This window comes from Primulina eburnea, chromosome 8 (assembly GCF_022965805.1).
Source record: "Primulina eburnea isolate SZY01 chromosome 8, ASM2296580v1, whole genome shotgun sequence".
NCBI lineage: Eukaryota > Viridiplantae > Streptophyta > Magnoliopsida > Lamiales > Gesneriaceae > Primulina > Primulina eburnea.
Genome location: NC_133108.1, coordinates 786250 through 813650, shown reverse-complemented (window position 1 = coordinate 813650; position 27401 = coordinate 786250). Strand labels below are relative to the sequence as shown.

Sequence of the window (27401 nt, the reverse complement as noted above, 5' to 3'; positions counted from 1 at the left end):
AAGACTCGTCTTGATACAGTGAGGACAGTCGTCGAATCTGAGGCATTACAATTACCGACCAAAAATTAGACTGGAAGCGACATATATAAATTTGATGAAGTTAATTGTAAGTAGAAGCTGGTCCAAGTTGAGTGCTAGCTAGCTGTGTTATTTAAGTGATAAAAGGTAGTGATGGCACTTGCACAACTTGATACATTATTTAATCGAACCCTTTATTTATTTTTAATATTATATTAAATATATATCCTCATGAATTGTAGCTGGGGTTTGCATGTCAGTAAAACTAGTATCAAAAAATTTAATTATCTCCATGGTATTTCATAACAAAACGGACTTGATTTTTTCGTCAAGTCTCTTACCAAAACAATAAATGCATAACCCATGTAATGAAGTGTAAATCGAATTGATAACTATGACTATAAAAATCCATTTAGAGTATAAAATTATAGTTTGAAATTTTAATGAATCTAATTTTTTAAATAAATTGTTATATATGATTCTCTTGTGTGTGTGTATACCTATATTTCTATTATATACTATTTTATTAAGTGTGAGGATATAATAATAACTACCTAGAGAGGATACCAACGATTTTTTTTTTCCAATTTTATATTTATATGATACTAATATTACACTTTTGTTTTTGTTTTTTTTTTTAAAAAAAATTCAATACAAACTTTTATTTTTATTTTTTATTTCAAAGATTCAAATATCAATTTAGTCCCTCCATAATTTGTCAAATTTCACTTTAATCCATCGATAATGATAAAAAAATTTGTACACACACGCATCGCGTGTGCATAATAACTAGTATATATAAAAGTTGTTTGGCGTATTAGAGACAAATTAATGTCATGACTCATGAATAGTATTTTTCATTCCCCACAATATCCTTTTGACATAAAAAACCTAAATTTATGTAAAAAAATAAAAATTAAAACTTATTAAAAATCAGAAAATTTAAAGTTGGATTTTTAGTTTTATGAATTTAAATTTTTTTTTTTAAAAGAGTGCATATACAAAATTTTGACTATAAATATAATCATAGAAAGCATGAAATAGCCAGTGAAGCCCAATAATACTCTGATATTATTGTTTGAAGTTGGGCTTATTCAAATTTGAAAGTTAATACATGAATTGGGCTGAACAACGGCCCAAAACCTAACCTGTGCAATCCTACTAGGACAGGTATAGATTTTGCAAACATGAAAAAAGAATCAGCAAATTAAATTAAATTAAACATATAAATCGAGAAGACTAATTAAAGCCAAACCTTCCATTGTATGTGTGCAAGTCCTCCGGCTGCAGAACTAAAAGTCTCGGCTCTTGAATCTTCTACCTCTCCAAATTCTCTCGCTCGCTCGCTCGCTCGCCGATCGTCTCTATCGGGTAATTGGTGTTATCACCACTTTCAGATCACACTAAAGACCGTTTTTTGTCGAATTTTTCGTTGTTTTTTCGCCGTGTATATGATTGCTAGCTTTCGTTTGGTCGAGAATGTGGGTTTGTTAAGTTGATGTTTTTGCATATGATTTCTCAATCGCGTGAAGCTTTGTCTCTTTGATTTTGTTGTTGAGACGTGTCTCAGTTAGATCTGCTGGCGGAATTCGTAAAATCCATCCATTGGTTAGATTTATTGTTTACTTTTGATATTTGTGTGTATTTTCAGGCGTAAAAGATTCTGTAAAAGGTTCTCAATTTTTTTGAGAAGTTTTCATGGTTTATGGTATCATAATAAATTTGACTGATTAGGGTTAACGGTTAAGAGATGTCTTTTTTCTCATTATTTGTTGTTGTTAAAGATGCTTTTACTCTGTTTATTGCTATTCCACGCAGATCTTGAGTTTAGTTGACCCTAGTTTGTGCTGTTTTGTCTCAATAAATTATAATCCTTTGGTTAGTTTCCGGATCAAGATTGTGTATTTGTTAGGAAAAAATTTCTCAATTGAAAAATGTTTCCTTTAATTGGTGAACATGATAGTGCGTTTTTGCTTGATCTTGCTTTTTGAATTAAGGTTTTTAAAAGTTAAAAATGGAATTCAGGTGGGATTAGTTCTTGCTTAATTTTGAGGTTACCAATATACATTGAATTAATACTAATTAGAGCTAGAGTGATCAAAACACAAATGATGTTAAGCTGTTGTTAATTTCTTTTTGTCTCATAAAAGATTATGCACCAAACTACAGGCAAAGATATGTGAAAGAGCTTATAGGAGATTGATTTTGACCCTCATGATTTTCTGAACCCATTTTGACTTTGAGTTTATTTTCTTTTCTAAAGAATGGCCATGCAAACTGTGAGTCCTCTGCCTGCTCCCAGTGCTCAAGTGGTCGGAAATGCTTTTGTGGAGCAATATTACCATATTCTTCATCAGTCTCCTGAGTTAGTTCACCGATTTTACAATGATTCGAGTGTGTTGAGTCGCCCAGATCCTAATGGTCTTATGACGACTGTGACAACTATGAAAGTAAGTTGTTATGATTTTCCCAAATACCAATTTTTCACCTTTTTTCTTTTCTGGATCTGCGTATATCTAAAAATTCTTTTTTTGAGATATTCATGTTTGTCTTGAACTGCTTTATTCTCAATGATTGTATTACGTGTATCATATATTTAAATATTGTTAGATGTATCTTCAAAAGTTTATTACCATGTACTTGTTTATGCATCGCTTTCAGTTCCGATTTATCATGCTGCTTACATCAACGTGTAGAATTTTTTTGCCGCTATACTAATGTACCAGACCAGACGATCAATTTTCATTAAGTTTAATGTGCTTCAATGGAAAAAAGTTCAATTCAAACATGACATAAGTAGCAGATATAAGTGATTTTCACTGGTTTGATTTTGGCTGTTGGTGATTAGATGTCCCTTCTGAATTTACCAGAGATATGATGCGCTGTCTCTGGAAAAAATAGCATCCCCAGATCCCCTTTAATGATTTTGGGTCTTTCTGTACTTAAGCTTGGCTCCCTGAGGTGTAAATGTTGATTGTTGCTTGAAACATCCCTGATGCTCAAGAAAGCTCCTGGTTTTTCGCTTGATTATTTACTTGGAAACTTGTGTAAACTATAAATAAGATATACCTTAGGTACATTTGTTATGGGATACCACAAAATGTGGGGTTAAAAGACGAAGTGATGATAAAAGATACAACAGTTCACATTGTTCGTTTACACGTCAATCAAATCCGCGGAACATCTGTGCTCCCTAACGAATTTGAAGCCTGCCTGTCGCAAAAATAAATGCACAAGTATTGTTCTAATATACAAATCCACCATGTCCAAGTCCTATCAGAAATGGTTTTCCCCAATTTTGGACCATGCTGAAATAATTCGAGTGGGACTGTAATGCTGGTCCAAATAATAAGGCATCTCAGTAAAATAATTAAGGGTGCTCTTACTTCCAGATATTTTTTTTATTTCTTAAGGTCGTTACCATCTTTGGCCAATGACTTTGGAACAGATGCAAAGTTGCAAATATGCATGTTTGTAACCACGTTATGAAATGTGTGTGTTTGTGTCAAAACACTTCCATTTGAAATATTGAAGTAAATGGACGAGTGTTTTTCTGGAAAAAGTGAGAGCCATGAACTCTAATAAAATTATGGAGAATTTTCTCCAACTGTAAATCTTGTAATTAGCCAACAGGAAAACTTGCAAGAAATAGCAAAATAATATTCTTCTAAGATGACTAGAAGAAAAATTTATTAATACCAGTTTCCTCAGCATTCACCTGGTAGGGCAAAAATATTATAGCATCTTTGATATGACAATCGACATTCTGTTTATCCATTACGTTCATATGTTCATGCGAGAAATGGATAATATAAACCTTTGTAATGTTTTGTTTTTTCCCAGAGCATCAATGATACAATTTGTTCTTTGGACTACAACAACTACAAGGCAGAGATAAAGACTGCTGACGCCCAGGATTCGTACAAGGATGGAGTGATTGTCCTAGTTACTGGTTGCTTGACTGGAAAGGACAACCTGAGGAGGAAATTCTCGCAAACCTTTTTTCTTGCTCCTCAAGATAATGGGTATTACGTTAAAAATGATGTTTTCCGATACGTGGAGGAGAGTGAACCAAACATCAGTGAAGTGACAAACGGAGTAGGTGACTCAGCATTACATTATGTGACCCAAGATCCAGGTTGGCTGTATAACTGGTTTCAAATGAATTACAGCATAGTCTTGCTATCACTTTTTTTATTGGTCTTTTCATCAACTTCAATTTTTTCCAGAACCTGTTCAAGTGGTTGATTCGCCCACCTCAAACAATACAGCTTCTCATGAAGAGGAAATTGGGACTGTGGAGGAGAAACCCATTGGCCAAGAGGTTGATGAAAATCAAATTAGTCATGACAGGGATTTTGTTGTTGAAGCTAAATCTGATCCTGATGAGAATCACGTATCTGCGAATGCAGAATCAGATGCTTCTGCATTTGAAGACGATGTTCCCAAAAAATCATATGCGTCAATTGTGAGCTCACAAACAAAGAAGGGTCCGACCAAAGTTTATGTCCCTGCTAACACTGCAAGATTTATAAAACCTGAGAAACAAACTGTTATTCCAGCTGCCGAGTCATTGGACCCTGAAGCATCTGCCCCTTCAGCACCTATTGATACCCCCGAAGGCAAAGATGACCAGGACGAAGGTATTTTTTATTTTACAGTCATATCAGCTAATTTGAGTAAGAACAAGCACTATGGGCCTGACAGCATGAGATTCTGGAAAACAAGACTTGATATGAAGCCACTTTTTGCTTATCTACAATTTTTTTGTTCTAAAGCAGTCACCAAAGATGTATATTTATGTTTTTGCCTAATTTCATACAGTGGATGGTCACTCCATATATATCCGCAATTTGCCTCTAAATGCAACAGTCGATCAGCTTGAAGCTGAATTCAAGAAATTCGGGACTATAAAGCAAGACGGAGTACAAGTCAGAAGCAATAAGGTTGATTTTACCACCACTTTGTTTGCTGTTTAGTTCTACTTGCTCAGCTTGTGTTGATAATAATGTCATCTATTCTTTGTATGCAGCAACAAGGATTCTGTTTTGGCTTTGTTGAATTTCAAGATTTTAGCTCCATGCAAAATGCAATTAAGGTCCATGCTCTTTGAATTTGTTCTTTATGTAGTCAATTACAGCCTTGACCTTGATTTCATACATCTGAAATCAGACAGATCTAGAAGTTTGACTGTTCTGATTCACCATTTTGCATATTTATCCTATTGCGATAGTTTGTTTATTAGAGAACATATGATCAATAACTCTTACGACATATCCCTCTATTACTATGTATTTATAAATAATTTACTCTTTCAGGCTTCTCCTATAACAATTGGAGATCGTCAAGCCACAGTGGAGATAAAGAGGACTACAACTCGAGGTGAGTCATACCCATGCTAAAATTATACTGGTGTCGTTATCTCTTTTCTAGGTACTTGTTACGTATCAGTGGTTCTTCATATGATATATTGATTATGTTACTGTGACAGTTGGCATTGGGAGGGGTCGTTTCAATTCTTCACGTGGAGGGTTTCGTAATGACAATTTCAGAGGCCGTGGAAACTTCAGTGGTGGTCGAACCTATGTGAGAAACGATAGCTTCAGGGGCCGAGGGAACTTTAGCAGTGGACGTAATGGGGATGGTTATCAACAAGGAAGAGGGAGAGGTAATCGACTTCTTGGCCTGAGTCAGAATACTGGTTCAACGTAGAGTATGTATCTTTTAGATATATGAGCAGCAATTTTGACACAATTTTCGTTTTCTTTCTGGCATCTTATTTCCAAGGAGTGGAGTAGTAACGGTTCAGTTATTCTTTCTAACTGTGTAGAGGAATTTTAATTGCAATAACTTAATTATTTTGTCGGATGGAAATTGCTTTTCCACTTTGTTTTACCTTTACTGCAAATATTGAAGTTTTGGATTACATAACCTAGGTACTTGTAAATTCGTTCTACATCGGTCCTCCAGTGTTAACAGATTTCAAGTGATATTGGATCAGTTGAAATAATAGGATAAGACACACGGACAGGGTGAATTTTGGTAATATTATATATAGAAAAATATGTAAGCTATGGTTAAATTTTATATTATATAAGATGAAACACTCATTTACTCACTCAATAAATGAGCTATTCAAGTATTTTTATATGTCATATTATCGAATTATATTCAAGATAATTTTTATAAATTAACAATATTTTTAAAATAATATTTTGTCTCGATCTCACCTTGAACTAATATAATAAAATCTAATTTAATAATTTTTCGAACTAATTTTTTATGGATCTATCTATGGTCACGTTAATATTATAAATTAATAATTATATAATAAAAAATATAAGTAAGACATTTATTAAAATATAATTTACTGTTTTTTTTTTTTTAAAATTAAATTTAGTTGAATTTATGCCTAATTTTTCTCATTGAACTCATAGATGCAAATGTCTTTAATTCAAATTCTACATTAATTTTTAATTATTAAAAAATAATATCATTTACTTGTTTTTATGTGTGACTGAATTTTATTTATTTTTTGTATTAATAAGATACGTACATTGAACACGATGTATTTTTATGTGATTTACGTTCACTTTGAATTGAAAAAAAATACTCTTTGGTAATAATTTATTGATTAATTAATATTTTTCCAAATTAATAAAATCTCTATCGTCCTGATATTATTAATTTATAGAAATTTTAAGGTATATATATCAAGTTGTCCGATATTTTATATTGTATCGTGTCCCTTTAAGATGAATTTTGGCCTCGTTGCATGATCGATCAAGCTAGTGTAAAATTCAGGGCGACAAGAAAATAAACGTAATATTTGTATACATCATGCGTATTTTGTGGAAAAAAAGGCTGAAACATAAATTCTTAAATGTTTTCCAAATTAGTCCTTTTTTTATGTTCTCTGGAACAGATAAATTCAAGTATACAGATGTTCGCACACCGGTATCAGCAATAAGAATACCGGTGAAAAGCCTGTTCTCTATAGTTTTTATTCCAACAACCAAAAAAAAGAAGACAAACAAGTATACATCATTTTGCAGAGCTTAGACCCCTAAATTATAACAAAACAGCGTGTTGGAATGGAACCAAAGCTGCACTACAATTTACAAATACCCACAATTCACTCAAGAGTCAAGACAAACACAAATTTACGGATTAGCTTCTACCTATGGATTGCTACATCAAATAAACCAATTCCTCCGTACATAACTACCAAGATGGAGGATGAAGCTGTTTAAGCCGTCTCATCACTTGCTTCATCGTCGGCCTGTTAGAGAGGGAGTCAGCAGTGCACACCACGGCCAAGTGTAGCACTTCAACCAAATCGTCGTGCGGCCCTGCATCCCACAATCCAGATGCAAAGAACTCTTTGGCACGCCCTTGACTCAAGAGCATGCTTCCCCAAGCAACGATGTTGAAGCCATTTCCGTATGATGAAAACGAGGGATCCAGTGCCTTTTTGTCGGAGATCAACTCAAGAAGTACAACCCCATAGCTATAGACGTCAGCCTTGTCAGAGACACGGCACGTCATTGCATATTCAGGAGCTACATATCCAAATGTCCCGGCCACACCAGTTGTTGCATGAGTTTCTGAAGTTCCAAGAAGCCGTGCTAGTCCAAAATCAGATAAATAGGCATCATATTCCTCATCCAACAATATATTGCTAGGCTTCACGTCTCGATGAAGCACTCGTGGCACACACTGGTCATGTAAATAGGCAAGTGCCCGAGCAATGTCCAAGGCGATCTTGTGCAGTATCCTCCAATCAACATCTCTAACTGATCGTTCATGTATAAATTTTTCAAGATTGCCACCTGGTAAGTAGTTATACACAAGAAACATTTCAGTCTCACTGGCATGATATCCTATCAAAGTCACAAGGTTTTGATGACGAAGCCTTCCCAGGGTTTTGATTTCTGCATCAAATTGTTGAACGCCATGGAAACGACCTAATGCAAGCCGTTTAATAGCCACTAAGACACCAGGCGCAATCTCTGCTTTGTATGTCGCTCCAAAACCTCCACTGCCGATACAGTTGCTGGCGTTAAAACTCCCAGTGGCAAGCACCACATTCTCGAATGTTAGAGGAACCCCAATGTCAGTAAAGACTATCACTTCCTTTCTAGAAGTTCCACTAACTCGGGACCTTGGTTTCCACTTTCTAGTATAGCATAGGAGGACAATAAGCGCAATAAGAACTGAGACAATGGCTGCAGCGGATGTTATAGAAGCAACTTCGATTGAGTTCAACCCACCATCGCCCCCATTTTCGTTTGGATTCAAAGAAGCATCATTTTGCAGATTCCCAGTTCTTCCCTGTTGATCAGCAAAAGATGAAGATAAAGAGGACACGGGGCAATGGAGAAGTGGATTCCCAAGATAGCAATTGCACTGGATAAAACTATCGTTCAAAGGCACGGGCCCAGACAAATTATTAAAGGACACGTTAAACATCGACAGAGAGGAGACATTTGCCAAGTTGGGGGGAAGCTGCCCAGTTAGCTTATTATTGTTCAAAAGAAGGACAGTTAAATTCGTCAAATTTGAAAGATCTTTTGGAATTTCACCAGATAACGAGTTCCAAGATAGATCAAGAACTTCTAGAGAGTACAACTGCCCCAAGCTTGTGGGGATCGAACCATTCAGGTAATTTCCAGACAAAGAAAGATACTGGAGATCCTTAATCTCACCAAGGGTAGTAGGAATCGGTCCTTGGAGAGTGTTCCAGCTCAGATTTAGAACAAAAAGTGAAATTAAGCGGCCAAAGCTAGGAGGCAAGCTTCCAGCTATTTTGTTAATAGAAGAATCCAGGAGGATCAAAGACTTGCACATAGTGGCAATATCGGTTGGAATTTGACCAGATAACCCATTGTCAGTGACATTGATAATTGTCCCTTTCACTAGATCACACTTCTCAAAAAGAGTTCCAGGAAATGTTCCAGTAAGCTTGTTCCTCCCGGCAAGAAATGCATAAACACTGTGATTACCTAACCTTTCTGACGCGATAGGCATTGACAGCACAGGGCCAGTAAAGTTGTTAGAACCAAAATTATGCAATATTACAAAACTACCACAATGTCCAGGATACGGCAAAAAGTCTTCAATTTGAGTTCTAAAACCAAAATATGATACATAGGCAGAGAAAGGATCATAAGGCTCAACAGAACCCTCGTGATTGGATTGAATAGGAGAACAAGATCCAAAATTAAATTTTGGAATTGAACCTGACATAAAATTTCCACTGATATCAAACAGCATCATACAGGGAACAGGAATTTTGTCATTTATCTCCCCACTAAGTCTGTTTGAGCTCAAATCAAGAAAGTTCAGCTTCTTGCAATTGCTAAACCTCTCGGAAATTCCCCCACTGAAAAAGTTCTGAGCCAAGTTCAACATCTCCAAATTATTGCATTGACCCCAACTTGAAGGAAAATCTCCTCCCAAATTCGCTTTAGGAGCCCACAACATCCTCAAGCTCGAGAGACTTGTGATTCCGGCAGGAATGCTACCATCATAAAAATTGAATTCATCAGCTGTAAACGCCAATTTTCCAAATTTAGATCTATTGTCTAACCGTGAAACATCCGGAAGAGGATCCCATGAATTCGACAAAACGAGGACTTCTAAATTTGTGCAATTTCCAATCTCACTCGGTATAGCACCACCAAAATTGTTTCTTGACACATCCAGCACTTCAAGTTGACTCAGTCGACCAATTTCACTCGGAATAGCGTCCTCCAACACATTAGAGTACAGCAAAAGGGTCTTCAACATCCCACAGTTCCCAAGACTTTTCGGAATAGATTCAGATAAATAATTACTGGAAAGATCTAAATGTTCAAGCTTCCCACAACCATCCCCAATCTCAGCAGGAATCGATCCACTAAGTAGATTATATGACAAATAAAGGCCCCTCAAAAGTCTAAAACCCCCAAAAAATCCTGGAATCGATCCATTAATTTGATTACCAGCTAAATTCAGTTCTTGGAGAGCCGCACAGTTTGATAAGGAACTGGGTAACTCCCCGAAAAGCTCATTGAAACCCAAGTTAAGCACTTTCAATTTCATCAACCCACTAAAAGAAGCAGGCAACGATCCTGAAATATAATTACCTTCGAGGTCAAGAACCTCAAGTTTTTCCATACCCCAAATCTCCACAGGAATTTCACCATTGAGTTCGTTGAAAGGAAGTGATAAAATCTTAAGCTCACTCAGCTTAGCAACGACTACAGGCAGTTTACCCAAGATTTTAACTTTACTATCGCGACCTAAACAAAGCCTCCTAATTCCAAAACCGTACAGTGGGAATTGAGAAATTCTAGCACAAGAAAAAGAATTACCTCCACCGGTGAGATTCAAGGCTACGACCCGATAACTCGAATCACAAGAAATCCCGGCCCACGAGCAATGATCTCGAGTTTCCAAACTCCATCCATTCAGAGCCCCGTTAGGATCCGAAACCGAATCCTTGAAGGCCAAGAGTGCAGATTTATCCGAATCGGAGCCCGAAACTCCGTTGTTTCGAACCAAAAACAAAATACAGAAGAAACCGAAGAAATTCAACGGTTTGTGAATATTGCACCATTTCACAGGAGACGTTAAAAGACCCATATCCCGAAAAATCCCGAGAAAACACCCGGACCTCCACCCAAACACTGATTTTGGGTTTTCACCCTTAAGGCCTTGGCTAAATACAAACAAATTATCCTTCTGAAACAACGGATTCAGGACGGATTGGAGGCCGCAAAAACGTTTTTCCTTGCTCGTAGAAATGGGTTGAAATTCACAACTGTTTTCTCCTTTGATTTTTCTCAGGGTTTACCATTTCCATGGAATTTTGAGTCTTCAGCTGGACTCAAACACAGACTTGCTCTGATTACTTCATTTTATCAGATTGCTATTATTAAAAATAAATGAATTTGTCGCATAAAAGCCAAAAATAAAATTAATATGTGCATGATAATAACAAAACAGTCATTTTCATGCCAACCTTTTTTCTCTACTTTAATTCAAAATTATTGAAATAGTTTGTGGTTCATAATTTTAAACTTGTTAGAATATAGAAGGGAATTGTGTTTGTGATAAAAAAAAAAAAAACATGGTAATAATTATATGTATATAATTTTTTTTTATGTTGTCTACTATTCGTATCCATCTCGAGATGTCAGCACAGAAATTTTCATCATTAACGACAAAATAACAAAATTATATATATATCTATATAATGTATACTAATTGATTAGCTTATATAATATATATTTTTTTGGATGGAGAATTATTTTATAAATAAAATCTTATATTTTCAGTTTTTGGATAAAAACCCATGACAAGTGACCACCTATTTAAATACGAAAAAATTACTAAGAAAATAGATACATTCTATAGCAACGACTTATACAAATAATTAAATGATACTAAATTCTAATGACACCATATCATATCCAGTAAGAGATATTCTTTAAGAACATGACAGCTACAATCTGCCAATTTTAATATATTATTTTTCAAAGAACAAATAATTGGACTTTTTAAAAAAAAAATTTAATAATCGTAAAAGATTTGCGGGATGATTAACTGATAGGCCCACTCTCAGCAAGAAGTATGGGGACCGGTCCATCGATTTTTTGCCCAGCAGTCAATTGGGTTGAAGGACCATAGCCCAAACAAAAAACAACTAAAGAAATTATTGTTTCTGTGTTTTTCGTTTTTTTTAAAAAAAATTATCTTAACAATAATTTTTTAGGTTAAACTATTGTTCCATTTGGTTAATATGGGATTTATCTATGTCCATAGTGAGTATTTCTTCTCACAATGTTACGGGACACAATAGTCTTTCTCACATTTCCGTGGTTGGAAAAAAATGAGAAAAGATAGGGTTGGAACTTAATATATAAAAGAGAGATATATACCATCATCATCTTATCTTCATCAAATGCACAAGAACTCAAACTAGCTAGCAATGGAGAAACTTCAATCAAGCCCCATAAGTCAAAGTTGTATGCATTCATTCAATACAAAACAACATGCGACACAAGCAGGCTACATATCTGCATTCTCTGATACAAAGGCAGGATCTGTTTTCAACATTTGGAACTCTCCATTTTCTTGCAAAGGGATTCAAGAAAACCGCCTTCTTTCACGTAATCTTGCTATGGTTAGTCTCCTATCGTATCGTATCGTATCGTACTGTCATTTTTAACAGCATCAAATTAATCGGGGAAGAATTTTTTTGTAACATTTTATTCCTAGTGAACTCGTAGAATTTCCTCCTTGTTGGACCACCAAAATTTGTTACATTTAACAGAATGAGAACTTCATTGCTATATATGTGTCAATGTTTGTCGTTGGTGAGTGAAGTAGTTCTTCTTGATTCTTTACTAGCTAGTTCGATCGAATACGGGTGTGGATGAAATTTTGATTGTCCAAACAGGTTGGTGCCATCAGGAGAAGAAGATCGAACATACAAACAGATACTTACGTATTGATGGAACCGGATAAAAATGAGGAATTTGTGTCGGAAGAAGAATTGTGCCAAAGGTTGAAGGCATTGCTAGAAAGGTGGCCGGGGAGACAAGCTACCGCCAGATCTTGCAAGATTCGATGACATCGATGACGCAGTTCGGTACCTTGTTAAGTCTGTTTGTGAACTTGAAATCGATGGAGACGTCGGCTCGATTCAATGGTACCAAGTTCGATTGGACTAGATATTTTGTCTGTTCACAAACATTTGAAACACAGAACAGATTGTTGTTGAATTTCGAATATAAGACTTGGTTCGATGATAGAAAATTTCAAGTCGATGATAGAAAATTTATTTGAAAAGATTGACGAGATTTAATTTCCAAACCACGTACTGCTATTTTCAAAATAAAGTGGATCATCTTATTGTTGATCGTTTTTGGGACAATACAATTTTCTTGAGAGTTTGTGCTAAATGCATTAAATTGAAAGAAAAATGATAAATTTTAATTTCTAACTATTCAAACAACGTGAATCTGTTAAATTAATTTTCACCAAATTGCAGTGGAATAATTATTTTTTAAACATTTTAAAAATACAACAAAAATAATCGAGTGTATTTATTTTACAACCGATTGTAATTTGTTGACATTTGGTATAATGATGAGAATTTTGTTGTGTAAAAATACTTATGCATTATTATTAAAAACATTGAGCATTTTTGTCAAAATTGAACATCATTGTGATTTATGAGCAAATTAACTAATTATTAAGGAATACATCTATACTTCTATACTATTTTATTAAGTTTGAGACACTTAGAGTAACTAATTTTGGTGTCATAGTCTGTTTTTTGAATTATATATATTAATACAATGTTAAAATTTTAATGTAAGTTATATGTAGTTCAGCGGATAAAATCACTGTTCTTTGTGGTTTAGGTTATAAGTTCAATTCTTATTGAGATCATTTTTTTATTCTTTTATTTTTCAATTTATTTTTTAATTTATATATCAAAATTACAGTGTAGTCTCTCAACGCATGCGTTGGTATACATAGTGTATATATATATATATATATATATATATATATATATATATATATATATATATATATATATATATATATATATATATATAATATTTAAAGATTGATCCCAACGGTTGAAACCAGTTGAGTTCTCAACGGACTAGATCTCATTGACATACGGAGTGATTGTAAAAAATATCAGAAAATTGCTTGCCAGCGGCAGCGAGCATCGCAGTATAAAACCCTTGCCATGTATGTTTGGCCTGCTACAAAGGAGTGCTGAATCTCGTTAAAGTTATAGAATCTTATTCATTTTTCTGAGGTATTATCCGATTTTTTTATACGCCCCTCTTGGTGATTCGCTAAAACCTTTTTGCCCTAGGTTTCAGATTGCGGCGTTGTGCTTGTGTGTATGATCGTTTGAGTTCTTTTTTTATTTCTAGTAGGATTTATGGTCGATGGGAAATATGTCATTAAGATCCCGTATTTGATACCCAATGTATGGTTTTTCATTTAAACATTTATTTGATTTTAACTTCTATGAAAATTATTAGTGGAATACTGTTTGCTGTCTCACTCTATTTTGGAGATTTGAATTTATAGTTCGCTTGTACTTTCGTGGATGCTGAAGGGAAAAGGAGGTCTAGCAGAAATGCAGCCGATTAAAAATCTTACGGGATGTTTAAGTTACTTCATTTCGTTGGTAGGATGGTGAAATGAACCTATTACTCAGGTTTTGGTCCTTAGACAGCTCTACAAAAGGTCATTTGTGTCGGACTAGGTGGCATTACAAACCAATTTTGGGCTACTTCTACTGTAAACTAATGTTGCTCCCGCTCCCTCTCGACTTTTTTACATCTAGTTATACTTCAGCTTTTAAATAGTTTAAACAGTTTTAAGCTCAGTTCGGAATGTCTGCCCAAACTTACAAATTATCTTGTTTTGTTTGAATTAATTGGTTCACAATTCCTTGTTATGTAGTCTATCGTGTAAATTTTTCATGTTTTATTATATATTACTCCTGCTGACCTTGATTTTTTTTTGGGTCTCCTTTTTCAGGTGTGAAAATGGCTTTTCTCAACAGAGTTGGCAACTTGCTAAAACAAACCGTGAGCAAGCATGGTAATTTTGAATTAGCTGCCTCGAACTCTTCACTTTTCCAGGCAATAAGAAGCATGTCTTCATCCTCAAAGCTCTATGTTGGAGGTGAAAATTATTTTCTTTGGTGTGGAATATGCCAGCCTCTTTCTTCTATTACTTTGTTTATGTATTCATATGTTTCGCATTGCAGGTCTTTCTTATAATACCGACGAGATGGCTTTAAAGGATGCTTTTGCGAAGTATGGAGATGTGGTTGAAGGTATCAGCTTTCTTGCACAATATATTATATTTGTTGTGATTTTTTTTGTCCTTTCTCAAGTTGTATAATCGTTTAATATACTACACACGAAAAGCTTGTGATTCTGCTGTTGATGGCCTTAAACAATGCAGCCAGGGTTGTTTTGGATCGTGACACTGGTAGGTCAAAAGGATTTGGCTTTGTTACTTATGCAACTAATGAAGCTGCATCCAGTGCCATCCAGGCATACGATGGCCAGGTACTTTTACATGTGTTATTTCTCCGTACTTTTTACCTCACTGTTGACGCATTCACCATACTGCTCTAAAAGAGAGTCAATTCCGACCACATAATATAGTTGTTTGCAGAAATTATATCCTTGTGATGAAACTTTGAGCTCCAGATCACATAACAGCCATTAAATGACTAGTGATTACCTCTTTAGATTTATTTATTGTGGAAAAGAATTGTCCGCAAATCTTGCTTGCCTATATATCTTCATGACAAGATATGTCCTTGTGTGTAATTTATCTTTGAATTCATGATTTCAAACATTTTCGGATGTGACAAGGAAACCTTGCAGAGAGTCCTGCAGTCTTAGAGCATCAACGGTGGCAGGAGCCAAAAAAATATATCCAAAAGCTTTGATTTTTTTTAGTTTATTCGCATTTACTGCCCTCAAAATGCCAAATTGTGATTTATTCATCATCACATTTCTTACTTATGAATTAGGCGTTAGAATTTTTTTTAATCAAGTTTAAAGTAGGCGTGCCGGGATGCCTTTTTCTGTATTTGAGATGCCTAGTTTGAAAGTGAATTGTGTTTACAACTTTGATGATTTGGTATTGTATGGATATTCTTCGGTTTGTCTCTTGAGTTAGAGTAACTATCAGCTTTGTCATTCGCAGGATCTTCATGGCCGAAGGATAAGGGTGAACTATGCAATTGAAAGACCTCGGGGTGGGGGTTTTGGAGGTGGATATGGTTCTGGTGGTGGTTACAATTATGCTGGTCAGGATGGTGGAAACTATGGTGGTAGAGGATACGAAGGTGGTGGGTATGGAGGTTATGGCGGGGGTGGATATGGCGGTGGAAACCAATTTCCCAGTGGAGGCGGTGGAAACTACAATGGTGGCGATTCTGTACAAGGTGGTGGGTATGCGGGTTCTGGTGGAGGTGGATTTGGCGGAGGAAACCAGCGTTCCGGTGGTGGTGATGCTGTACAAGGTGGTGGGTATGGAGGTTCTGGTGGTGGTGGTTTTGGCGGTGGAAACCAGTATTCTGGTGGAGGTGGTAACTACGGAGGCGTTGGCAGTAGATCTCCTGATAACCCAATTGGATTTTCTTCCCTTTTGGATGAGGAGACAAAGCGGTCGTCCCCGATCAGTGAAAGTCAGGAGCCACACGACACTGAAATTAACGAAGATTTTGGACCGGATGAGTCAAATGGAGACGATGAGGATGACAAATATGAGCCAAATGATTATGCCAATACGAGGAGATGATATCGTATTCTTGAAGTTATATGTAATAACATTTTTGGAGTCTGGTCTTCTGCGAGCGTGAACATAGATGATCAACTTTACCCTTATCACTTCCCCGTGCTTCTGTTTTTTTTCGCAATTTATAAATATTGTATGGATCTATTTTCTTATAGCAAAAAGACGATTCTTGAGATGAAAAAAAACTGGTACATAGCATCAGTTTCATGAAATTTAACGCGAGGGAGCGTTATTGTGACATTAATCTCGATCAATTTTATAATGCATCATCCTGAGATATTCTCGAGGAGATTATCAGAACTCACTGATAAATGAGACCAGTGAAAGAGATGTATAAAAGAGAATTAATCTTCTTGAGACAGAAAACAAAGGGTATAGATGTTGCTTGTTTTGCTGTATTTGATTTTAAAAGTGATAATAATGGTTTTAAAAAAAGGCCAGTTTTATTTTCTCGCAGCTTGATTCTCTCAAGTTAAATAGATGCATAATTTCTCGGGTTTCTTGTGTTTAATTTCATAAGCTTATTTTCTGATACAACTAGCACAAATTCCGAACGCATATCAACAACCTATAGCAGGCCAGTAACTACTTCGAGAGAACTGGGACGAAACCAAAAAGATCATTTAAAGAGATAAAATCGGATTTGTAGCTAGTAATGTCATACATTTACGATTCGTAAAGACCTATTTACAACTAATCTACACCCCCAAAAGATCATATCTCTGAGAACGTAAACGAAAGATTAACACAGGCCACAGAAAAGCCATTGGAGGAATCAAAATCTCTTATATCAAACCGCCCAGAAAGGTTTCGGAAAAACTGCTGTCCCTGGTTGCTTTTTAAATGTCTCCAGCTCGTCGTCGTCGTCGTCTCCATATTCCATTATATTAATTAAAGTATCTAATTAGAAAAAATGTTTTCAGTAAGAAAGAACTTTTTATAATGACCGATGCAGCAGCAATATATATGAAAGTGGTAAAAACAAGTGTTCATACTAAAGTTGAAGAATTGGGAAGTGAAATTTACCAGGGATAATTTCCGGTTTTGATTTATGCATGGTGTTGTTTTCATGCAGTTTTGGTAACGAGTTGAACTTTGGCGGAGGGGGTGGGGGCATTCCACCAAATGACTGCAAGACAGACTTATTGGGAGCTATTACAGTTGAAACGTCTCTTGCACCTACATGTGATGTTAGTTCACGTGGCATTGGAAATTCTGATCCCTGTAAATTCTTCTGGGAAACATTAACCAAATCTCTCGAAATTAGCAGAATATATGGTCTCATAGCTGATGCAACAAACAATACATAGAGAATCATAATCTAGATCAAGAGCTCGAACTCCCAAACTTTTTTTTCCCCAAAAGAAAAGGAGCTTATAGCAAAACATATTTATATGTGGGGGTAGGGTATCAAGAATGGCACGTGCTTCGACAGACTTAAAAGACATGAATTTTCAATCTGCAAGAAGCAGTGGGAAACAATACTTTGAAATTGGCGCATGCATGAACAGTTAATTAAGAACCCAAGAGCACAATATCTGGAACCAGCTTCAGATAAAATCAGCAATAGCTATCTCAGGCCATTTTCATATAAAAAAACCAGTGAAACAAATAATATCCCACATAGATCCAGTATCGAGCTGTTAGCTTTGTGGAAGATGAGAGAAAATACCTGGAATAAGAAGTACAAAACGTTAGGGTAGAAATGTTTGAGGTTAACTCCTTTTAAAAAATAACCACAAACATACATCTAGAAGATTGATTACATTCTCAAGAACAGCTTGGACAAATAATACATGAAGTGTCTAAACAATTACAAACTATGCAATCTGAACATTTTATAATTTTGTAACTAACACAACAAAATGCACAAAAGGAATCATTATTCATTTGACATGTCTGAAACCTGTGTTGAATCCATCTCAGTTGTTTTTCTAATCCAAGACAGGGATTGGAAAGAACCAACCATAAGTGTTCATTCGACATCCCCTTCACCATAAGTGTTTTTCTGGCCAGTGACTTGAAACATGACGGACTCACGAAAATTACAGATAATGATGGATGACCTTGTATAGACACACCTATTGAAATTTTTAAACATTACATAGTCCCTTCATTCTCCCAACCTAATAGAAACAAATATTAACACCTGAATGGATTTCACCTGTCCTTTCGCAGTTGCAGGCAACTCCCGAAACTTCCACTTTTTGGTCCATTTATTATTCACAGAAGGTGATTCCTCCGTCAGTGGCTTAACGCTTACTGCTGTTGTAATGGGAGAAACAGCAGCAGTGACTGGAGAAGTTGACTGTCCAAGGGCTAAGGCAACTTGTTGCAAATGTGTGGCTTGTGAATATATCCCTCCATAACCAATATAGCTAGTTGTTCCACTGATTGATGAGGTATGAGGATAGCAAGCAACGCCGGGATTTGACTCCCCGATATACTGAGATACGTAACACTTGGAGGCAACATTATCGACACTAGCAAGAGCAGTTGAACTGGAGGAGGATACATAATTGGGATTTGGCAAATTCACGATGCTCTGCAGTCCAGCCTCCAATTGAGATGGAGGTGAAACTGCACCATATAAATTACAATGTGAAGCCCTGTAAACCACGCATCAAAAGAAGGCAATAGGTTATTATCTATCAAGTAGAGAGTAGTTTACAGTAACAAAATCCAACAGATCATGCAAAAGAGACAGGACATAAGATGAATTTTTGCTAGCAACTACAGATAAACTTATCCACTCTTCCGCAAGAAATATATTAAGTGATTCACAAAATGATAAGGGTTGTTGTTATATGAGAAAACCATACTTTTTCTTCTTTCGTTCCTCCACTAGTCTTTACAAGTACATATAAATCCTTACAGAAATAAAACAAGATCTCCAATCATAAAAAATTCCAGAATAGTGATGGATGGTCAAACTAGAAGCCTTATCTGAAAATGTTGTAAACATTCTACTCATTCCAAATATAATAAATTCTACTAAGCAGTAATAGATATAACACAGAACTCCATATAAGTTACAGCAGTATGTGGAACCAATAAAATCTACAACATTGCTCTTTAGCTCATCCGAACATAAAAACCCTAGTTATGCCCCTTGTAATTAGCATAGTCATCAATTTGTCTTTTCTGTGTATCAATGAAAACTAATTACCTAGAGGCGCCACATTCACCACTAATTGTGTCCAAAAGATTTTCTGCCAAAAGCTTTGCATGTTCAAGACTTTTTGGATCATTGCTCGACAATAACAAATGCAATGGTTGCTGGGCATCTGCAAGCTTTGCATGTTCAAGACTTTTTGGATCATTGCTCGACAATAACAAATGCAATGGTTGCTGGGCATCTGCAAGCAGGGAAAATGCAGAAAAATGCTTATTATTCATGGCGCACAATATTACCAAAAGCCAGCAAAGTATATGACAATAACAACCTTCAGTTGGCTCATTTTTAGAACTTCCAGAATCATGTCCTCTTAGTAAGACTGTTGCTCCTGTTTCATTCATAATGTGGTTTACATACTGGTCCTGCATTTACAAAAACCAACCAGCAACAACACAAAAGAATCTCTCCAGATTGTGTGGAGAAGTCAGAGAACGCTTCAAACATTAGTATCTCTCATCTTTGATGTGATAAAAACAAATTTAAACATGCATATCTAAAAAAATATTTGGAATGGATTTGCATAACAGTAAAAAAAATATGTATCAAATTACATTAACGTATTAAAAATTTAAAACAACTCTAGGTGACAGAGAGAAACTTGTTAAATGCATAAACAGTGTGAAAGTCAAAACATAGAGGGGCATAGAGAGAAACTTGTTAAACATCTTTGATTGAACTGACTTAAAGTGACCGATAAATGACTGCAAGTAATATTTCAGTTCCTTGGCACATTATTCCATTTACATTCTCCAATTTACATAAAAAACAACAACTGCCAATCAACAAAAGGAAAAAGGAAAAGAAAGAACTGTATAGCAAACAATAACAAAAGAAATAAAATGATATGCAAATAAAAAAGGGGAAAGGAGGATAAATGTGGGAAGAAAAACTTACATTTGGGCCACAGATGCGAGACGTGATGTTCCATGATGGGTCTGCCTCAAAGCCCAAAAAGACACATGTAGTTAATGTGCGGTCAACCTGAGAAAAGATACCAATAGGTTTGTAAGAAAATAACAGCTTATAAATCTCTCAAAAGTCATCATTACCTTGACTTCATTGTTCACTGATCCCTGCTTCAGCATTTTTTCTACCATAGCAGCTCCAAGATCAACTGCTTTGATTCTTTCTGCTGTTGTTTCCAACTGAATCCACAACCAATTAAAGGACATTATTAAAGTTAATTGTAAAATAATTAAGCAATATGCCTTAACTAATCAGGTTCCGGCAATGGCAAGGACATTATGGTAGAGAGAAAATCAACCAACATACATTACGAGTAAGAGAATATCAGTCGAGACAGTATTTTCAGTCAAGACAAAAGCTCCATGCCATATGTAACATCTTTACTATTTAAGACAACTTAAAACATAAATATATCAGCATCTTTTATCAAGAATATTCAATATGCACATATCAAAGACTGAATGATTCCATCCAGGCAACAGTACCTAATTATGGCTCAATGTTCTTATTCCTAAAGTAGGCAAAAGATTTGATAAGCAGATTCCTGGCTAAAACGGATATGCCAAAATTATAGTTTTACACTTGGATGCTCACTCTTATTTACTACAGACTGAAAGCAGAATACTAGAACTGACAATCAAGGAACAGGAATTCATGAGGCAATCAGTTCAAAGAACTCAAGACTTGTTGAGTTTTCACATATTTGTATTCCTGAGAGTCTAGCTCACTCGAGACTAAATAATAAATCATCCTTAAGGACACCCAAAATTCAGCCCCCATTATATTTTAGTTGCATTCTTCGGCAATCAGTTCAAAGAACTCAAGACTTGTTGAGTTTTCACATATTTGTATTCCTGAGAGTCTAGCTCACTCGAGATTAAATAATAAATCATCCTTAAGGACACCTAAAATTCAGCCCCCATTATATTTTAGTTGCATTCTTCGGCAATCAGTTCAAAGAACTCAATACTTGTTGAGTTTTCACATATTTGTATTCCTGAGAGTCTAGCTCACTCGAGACTAAATAATAAATCATCCTTAAGGACACCTAAAATTCAGCCCCCATTATATTTTAGTTGCATTCTTCGGAGCGATTCATTCAATAGAAGATCGAGCATTTGAACTGACTGCAAATTATATGAAAGAACCAAAGCTTCTAGAAAATTTCTTCCCCGGTAGTATCAGAGATCACGTAGAACAATTACACAACCACCGAGCCCTATAGAATCATGTCTTAAAAATATTGTTGTTGTTCTTTCTCTTCTTCTTATTATTATTATTATTACTTGAACTTTACGTTAATGTTTGATGCTGTCATTGCTTATTTGCTCATTCTGCCAAATTTCTGTTCAAGTCCTTCGCACTATGATGTATTTTTTAAGCAATATCTTGATACCCATATATAACAAAAGGCTTAACCAGCTCTGTGATAAGGCCAAGTTTTTAAGTTAACTTTCGAAAATCCATCAAGGTCTATTCAACCCCCTAGACCGTTATTCTTCCTAACAGGGAATTCTTCCTAACAGGGACAAACACTAATATTAGAGTGGTTTTTAGGAAATTCAGAGATTTAAATACAAGTAGAATAGAGAGCATCACAATTAGCAGAATCCTTCATAATTTTGAAAGAAAATAATGACAATTTTTTATAGGAAACAATATTATATTAATAAAAGATTATAATTACAAAGAAAGAAAATTATGACAATTATGAACTTATGACGGCATAGTTGACTACACAAGAAGATGATATGTGGTTTGTGATCGTAGATGGCCCACAAAAAGTGAGAAGTCAATTCATCGGGAGTGTCCTAGATTTCATTGAGAAGCCTCATGTAAAGTGTATCAACGAGGACAAAAAGAAAGTCAATATAGACAATGTGGCCAATGATATTATATTCAAGTCATTGGATAAGGCCATGTTCGACAAAGTTAATAAAGATTTGCCAAGGAGCCAATGAGATCCGAGAATACAAATTATCTTTAGCAATACAAAAAAATTGACACATCAGCTTTAAAAAATACTTTTTGTTTACTCAGCCCTCCTCTAGACTGTTATTCATCTTATCAAGAACCAACAAAAAATATCAGACTCATGATACCAATGGAATATTCAATGATGCAGATCAAATTGTCAAAACAAAGAAATCCAAAGGTCGCCTCAGGTTAAGGTTTTTGTTTGTACAACAGAAGTACAGGACTACATTTCATTAACAAAAATAATGGAACTAATATTGCATTAACAGCTGCGATTTTTTATTTTCAGATCAACTAAAAGCGGGTGAACCATCTTATACTCAAACCATGATATTATAGCAGAAAACGGTGAAGTAAGAAAAGCGCCATTGATATACATAAAAAGATGCCTTTATGAGACAAGCTTCTAAAATTCATTACTGACTCGTGAATAATATTAAAGCTTCTAAATTTGATCAAATCATTCCCATTCCAATTTTCAAATTTTTTACTGGTTTTTTGTGAACTATCCAAGAACCAAGTCCATTCAAATGAAACTATATAATTCTAGTTTTCATGTATAATCATGGTTCAGGAAGGAAACCTAAAAAAATTGAAACCTAGATCCAACAAATAAATATAGTTGTATGTAGAACGATATAATGCTGTCATTGGAAAAATATAATTTTTCTTCCACTCTGCACTCACTATGTATCATAAGATTTATTAAAAAATATCATAAGTTCTCTACCAACAAGCTAAAAACTGTGACCAAATTGAATAAAAAGTGTTTCAAAAGAGTGAAATCCTTCCCTGAATCAAACTCAACATCTAGTAAAAACGTAATCATTTTTTCACTCACATCCAATATAAAAAAATATATACTAACATGTGCCGCTGCAGATACATGAAGATATAGAGGTCTTTCACCATCAGGGGGTGCATTAGGAGGCCGATATTTGCCACTGTAAATTTCATTCCAAAAACAAACCATACGGGAAGTGAGAAATGAAACCAACGAGTAAGTCCATTGCCAGCATTACTCACTGGGTAATCACCACCGCACTTGTGCACTTCTGAATCTGCAAGTATTGAGTAACATAATATTTCCCAGCAAGAGCAAATACCAATAAACAGGAACCTAAAATTGGAATGGCATAATTTGGGTATCTATAAAAGCTCCTAGGTTACACAAACCAAAGACTAAGATTTACCTCTTCTTGTGTTTGACGCTTTGTAAGCTTATAACGTATGGCAGAATCAGCATCATTTATCATAATCTCTCTTGATATTAATTCATCTTGGATTCTAGACTATAAGTAGAAACAAAAAAAACATGAGGATAAAATAGGCTGAAAATAACGAACCTCTGAAGATTCTAGCAAGGGCATTGCTCAAAGAAACTCAAACATCACAATAAAATACTAGAATGGAACCATAACCAAGCCAAAAGGAAGATAAAACAAATATGAGGACATAAATTAAGTTTTACAAAAAACAAAGGGTTCTAGAAAAAGGGCTTCTTTGAACAAGATTTTGGACAATGGTCGCAGCAACTTGCTGCAAAGGCACCTGAACTACTTGCGATGGGTTGGCAACAGATGGGGAAAATGGGGAAGCAACCGCAGCACCAGATAAGGGAGAGACAGTGGGCAAAACTATCCCGGCCAAAGTTCCAATATTTGTCAATACTCCATCAGAAATCAACCTCTCATCTGGCTGATCCCACTTTCTTCTTTTTCTGCAATTAAAGTATATGATGTTAAAGCCCAGCAGGCAGCAACCCTTATTGGATCAGTTATTGCTGGTGGGCTAACGGGTTGAGAGAGTAAATAATGGCAAATAGGGATGAAAATACAAGTTCTAATAAATCAAAGTCCAATTAAAAAGGGACTCCACTCTATGAAGCACTACTATTTAATTATCTTCAAAGCTTCGATATATTTTGCTGCTAATGCTGACCCAAAGATGATGTGATGGCAAAAAAATAACTCGCTAGAATACTTGTACAACTGAATAACATCAAAGTAGTAGTCATTCTGCTCTTTCCTATTTTTATGATCCATTCAACAGAATGCTTCGGACTAACAAATGGAAGTAAAATTGACAATCCTTTCTCCGGTTCAGTGTCAACGACCTCTATCAAATTCAAAAATCTTTTTGCACAAAGAATATAAATTGAACACGATCCTCATAGATCAAAGAACAAATAATCAAAGTTTTCGAAATAGACCGTCAAAAGGGACTTAATCAAAGAATCATGCCATAAAATCAAGACACCGCACCTTTGCTTGGTTGAAGAAGAATCGGATTCAGAGGATGAAACCCTAGGAAAATTGTCCGCTGTCATTAGATTCCGCATATGATTTCTTCACTAAATATCTGCTCAAAATCTGTATTGCAAGAGAAGAAAATGTACTTCATAAATAAATTAAATTAAGAAAAACTATCCATTGAAGACCAAGCACAATATAGGATCACTTGTCAAAAGAAGAAAAATGAAGAAACAATGGTTAAAAACAGAGGGGCATTCCGAGAATTGAACTCGGGACCTCTCGCACCCTAAGCGAGAATCATACCACTAGACCAAATGCCCGTTTTCTTTTCAATGTTCCACGTTGTTTTAATTAGTTTATATTATACTATTCAAAATGAAACATGACTTTGCACTTAAATTTTCGAATCCACATTCCCAGCGACCAGCGTAATTGGATTAAAATGGGCACAAGCTTTTTCAGAAGACAAGATGAGCCCATTTACTAGATCAAGCCCAATCTCATTGTCCATCCCAAAGGTAATTACTGACCAGCTTAAGCCAAAGCCCAAACCCGAACAAGATCCATTATTTCAATGATTTCATACTATTCTACTTTTGACGATCCAGCGTAATCAATTCCTCTTCGTGGATCTCCGTTTCTGTTTCTCAGGACTCGGTGAAGTCATTTTAGTGGTGATTTTATGCTTTAACACTGCTATCAATTCATTAGTTAGGGTTTGATTGTATTTCAATTGCCGATTTCAAGTTGTTGCTTTTTTTTCTTTTTTACTCAAAAAACATAATCGTTCATACTTTTTCTTGGGTTTTGCCTGATTCCTAATGCGGTGTCAGTTAAATTCTTAAATTCATTGGCTTACCATAGAAGAGTATATTTGAATTGCTTATTCTTGTGCTATTTTTGCATGATCTAGATGCTCTGAAACTTTGGATTTATCCATTGATTTCCAAGTTACAGCTGTTGGTTATATATCATTCTAAAACAGCGGCATTAATTTGGTGGTCGTCTGGTCGATATGTTGTTTAATGGAGCTTGGCGTCGAGCAGCAGTATTTATTATTTTAGTTTTACTATGTGGGAACCTGTATATGCTGATGAAAGTTAAGCTGTTAGGGGCGTGCATTAAGACATGTCAAGTGAGTGCTGTGGCGGAGCCAGAAATATGGCTACTAGAATTTAAGCTTTAGAATTTTTTAATATTTTAAATTGATCTACTCGGACTATTAACATTTTATTCCAAAATTATACAAAATTTACATAATTTTTTTAAAAAAATTGGCTTTAGCCCAGGTATTCATGCATGTGGCTCCGCCACTTAGTGAGTGTATATGGGATTTAAATGATGTTTCTGATGCGGTATGAGATATCAAAATCGTAATCTTTGTTTGGCCTTGTTCACCTCATATTTATTGTTTGGCCTTGTTCACCTCATATTTATTGTTTGGCCTTGTTAGTAAAAAAACCATCATCAGGTCACTTTTTCTTGCTGCGTTCTCATGCTAGAATCTGGATGTAGCGGAATTTTAGTGTACCATTTCATGTGACATAGGCAGTTGACGCCTAACTTTATTAAATTTCCACTTTTCCAGGAATGGTTGTGAGTCAGTTGTTCTACAACTTAATGGCAAAAGTGTTGAATTAAAAGTTTTTGGATGAGAAGTATTCCTTTTACTCGTGGAGATGCCATTTGAGGAGATTTTGAAGGTTGTTTTCCCACTTCTAGAAGGCAAAGACCTTGTGTCATGTATGTTAGTCTGTAAGCAGTGGCTAGAGACTGCTCAGGACGATTATTTTTGGAAATGTCTTTGTGCGAGAAGATGGCCATCAATCTGCAAAAAATCTTCTCCTCCAACTTCAACATACCACAAGCTATTTAAAACCTTCTACAAGCAGAGACCGGGTAGAGCCCTTCTTCCCCCAAGACTGTCCTTCAATGACTTGGAATTTTACATTGACATATGGAGTGAAGATAGGTTGATTCTTTCAGAAGTGGTGCCGGGCCCTGTTCTACAAAAGGGTATTGGGACTCTGCCCCCTGGAATCTGCGACATGCTTAGATTTCACCTGAAGGGTCCAGAATACAAGATGACATGTTCTGTGCAACCAAGATTCAACATTCCTTTTGATCAGACTGTTAGTGTTTCTGTACTCGTGGGTCAGAGGGATCCGAAGAAAGTTGCTTGTGTAATCAACAAGTCGATTTTTGATTATATAGATCGCTCAGCACATCGTGCCTTGGCTTTTGATTATCTTGATTTTTCACCAGCACACCCTTTTGTGTCTGGTATAAGGGCCTGGGTCTCCTTGCTTTTCATGGACCATGGTGATGAAGGGATTGTTGATGTTTTCGGGATTGAATTGGATTTCTGCGATGTTGCCGACTCTGAGGATCAAGTATTACGGCTTCTTGATATGCTTGATTGGAAGTGAAGAATCAGTATGTCAAAATTGACAAAAAGACACTGCCTAATATGGCCAATGATCCATATGGGTTCCCTAATGTGCATTAGGTGCCATTTTATACGTTTTTCGTGAATAATAATAATAATTGTTACGATTGCTTCATTCTGCCGGCGAGTTTGTAAAATGTAATGTTGTAGGTTGTAATGGGGTTATGTCACAGTTGGTGTCCTTGATACTCTTTCAAGTATTACAATACAA

The 27401-nt window shown here is 35.6% G+C and overlaps 5 protein-coding genes and 1 non-coding gene across 14 annotated transcripts; 3 read left to right on the top strand and 3 right to left on the bottom strand.

Moving 5' to 3' along the window:
• The first annotated feature begins 1244 nt into the window (after nt 1-1244).
• LOC140838179 (nuclear transport factor 2-like) lies at nt 1245-5901 on the top strand. 2 transcript variants are annotated; one of them, XM_073204306.1, is made up of 8 exons: nt 1245-1389; nt 2282-2468; nt 3862-4156; nt 4248-4661; nt 4843-4964; nt 5051-5116; nt 5337-5400; nt 5510-5901. In XM_073204306.1, the coding sequence occupies exons 2-8, from the start codon at nt 2283-2285 to the stop codon at nt 5728-5730; spliced, it is 1368 nt and encodes a 455-aa protein (XP_073060407.1). In that variant the 5' UTR covers nt 1245-1389; nt 2282; the 3' UTR covers nt 5731-5901. The 2 variants fall into 2 exon arrangements, with proteins under 2 accessions (XP_073060407.1, XP_073060406.1); XM_073204305.1 differs by having other exon boundaries at nt 1322-1378.
• Nucleotides 5902-7164: 1263 nt separating this feature from the next.
• Nucleotides 7165-10948, bottom strand: LOC140838177 (LRR receptor-like serine/threonine-protein kinase RPK2). Its single transcript, XM_073204304.1, has one exon. It carries the CDS (start codon nt 10645-10647, stop codon nt 7243-7245), a length of 3405 nt encoding a protein of 1134 aa, XP_073060405.1. The 5' UTR covers nt 10648-10948; the 3' UTR covers nt 7165-7242.
• A 2712-nt stretch (nt 10949-13660) lies between these two features.
• Nucleotides 13661-16582, top strand: LOC140838176 (uncharacterized). Of its 3 annotated transcripts, XM_073204303.1 has the most exons (7): nt 13665-13846; nt 14128-14227; nt 14584-14730; nt 14816-14884; nt 15016-15122; nt 15772-16093; nt 16154-16582. In XM_073204303.1, the coding sequence occupies exons 2-7, from the start codon at nt 14203-14205 to the stop codon at nt 16366-16368; spliced, it is 885 nt and encodes a 294-aa protein (XP_073060404.1). In that variant the 5' UTR covers nt 13665-13846; nt 14128-14202; the 3' UTR covers nt 16369-16582. The 3 variants fall into 3 exon arrangements, with proteins under 3 accessions (XP_073060402.1, XP_073060404.1, XP_073060403.1); XM_073204301.1 differs by having other exon boundaries at nt 13661-13846; nt 15772-16582; XM_073204302.1 differs by lacking the exon at nt 14128-14227 and having other exon boundaries at nt 13666-13846; nt 15772-16582.
• A 395-nt stretch (nt 16583-16977) lies between these two features.
• LOC140838175 (protein RIK-like) lies at nt 16978-25027 on the bottom strand. 5 transcript variants are annotated; one of them, XM_073204296.1, is made up of 12 exons: nt 24751-25026; nt 23990-24206; nt 23680-23778; nt 23513-23547; nt 23355-23430; nt 20593-20688; nt 20438-20524; nt 19812-19905; nt 19535-19724; nt 18515-18974; nt 17392-17599; nt 16978-17265 (listed from the first exon to the last, which is right to left on the bottom strand). In XM_073204296.1, exons 1-12 carry the CDS (start codon nt 24825-24827, stop codon nt 17156-17158), a joined length of 1749 nt encoding a protein of 582 aa, XP_073060397.1. In that variant the 5' UTR covers nt 24828-25026; the 3' UTR covers nt 16978-17155. The 5 variants fall into 5 exon arrangements, with proteins under 5 accessions (XP_073060397.1, XP_073060398.1, XP_073060399.1 ...); XM_073204297.1 differs by having other exon boundaries at nt 24038-24206; XM_073204298.1 differs by having other exon boundaries at nt 16979-17265; nt 19535-19652; nt 24751-25025.
• On the bottom strand, nt 24990-25061 carry TRNAP-AGG (transfer RNA proline (anticodon AGG)). The gene has a single exon. It is a non-coding gene; the product is annotated as a tRNA-Pro (tRNA).
• Nucleotides 25062-25278: 217 nt separating this feature from the next.
• Nucleotides 25279-27362, top strand: LOC140838174 (F-box protein At5g39250-like). Of its 2 annotated transcripts, none has more exons than XM_073204293.1 (2): nt 25279-25415; nt 26330-27362. In XM_073204293.1, exon 2 carries the CDS (start codon nt 26421-26423, stop codon nt 27168-27170), a length of 750 nt encoding a protein of 249 aa, XP_073060394.1. In that variant the 5' UTR covers nt 25279-25415; nt 26330-26420; the 3' UTR covers nt 27171-27362. The 2 variants fall into 2 exon arrangements, with proteins under 2 accessions (XP_073060394.1, XP_073060395.1); XM_073204294.1 differs by having other exon boundaries at nt 25378-25398.
• Nucleotides 27363-27401: the final 39 nt, after the last annotated feature.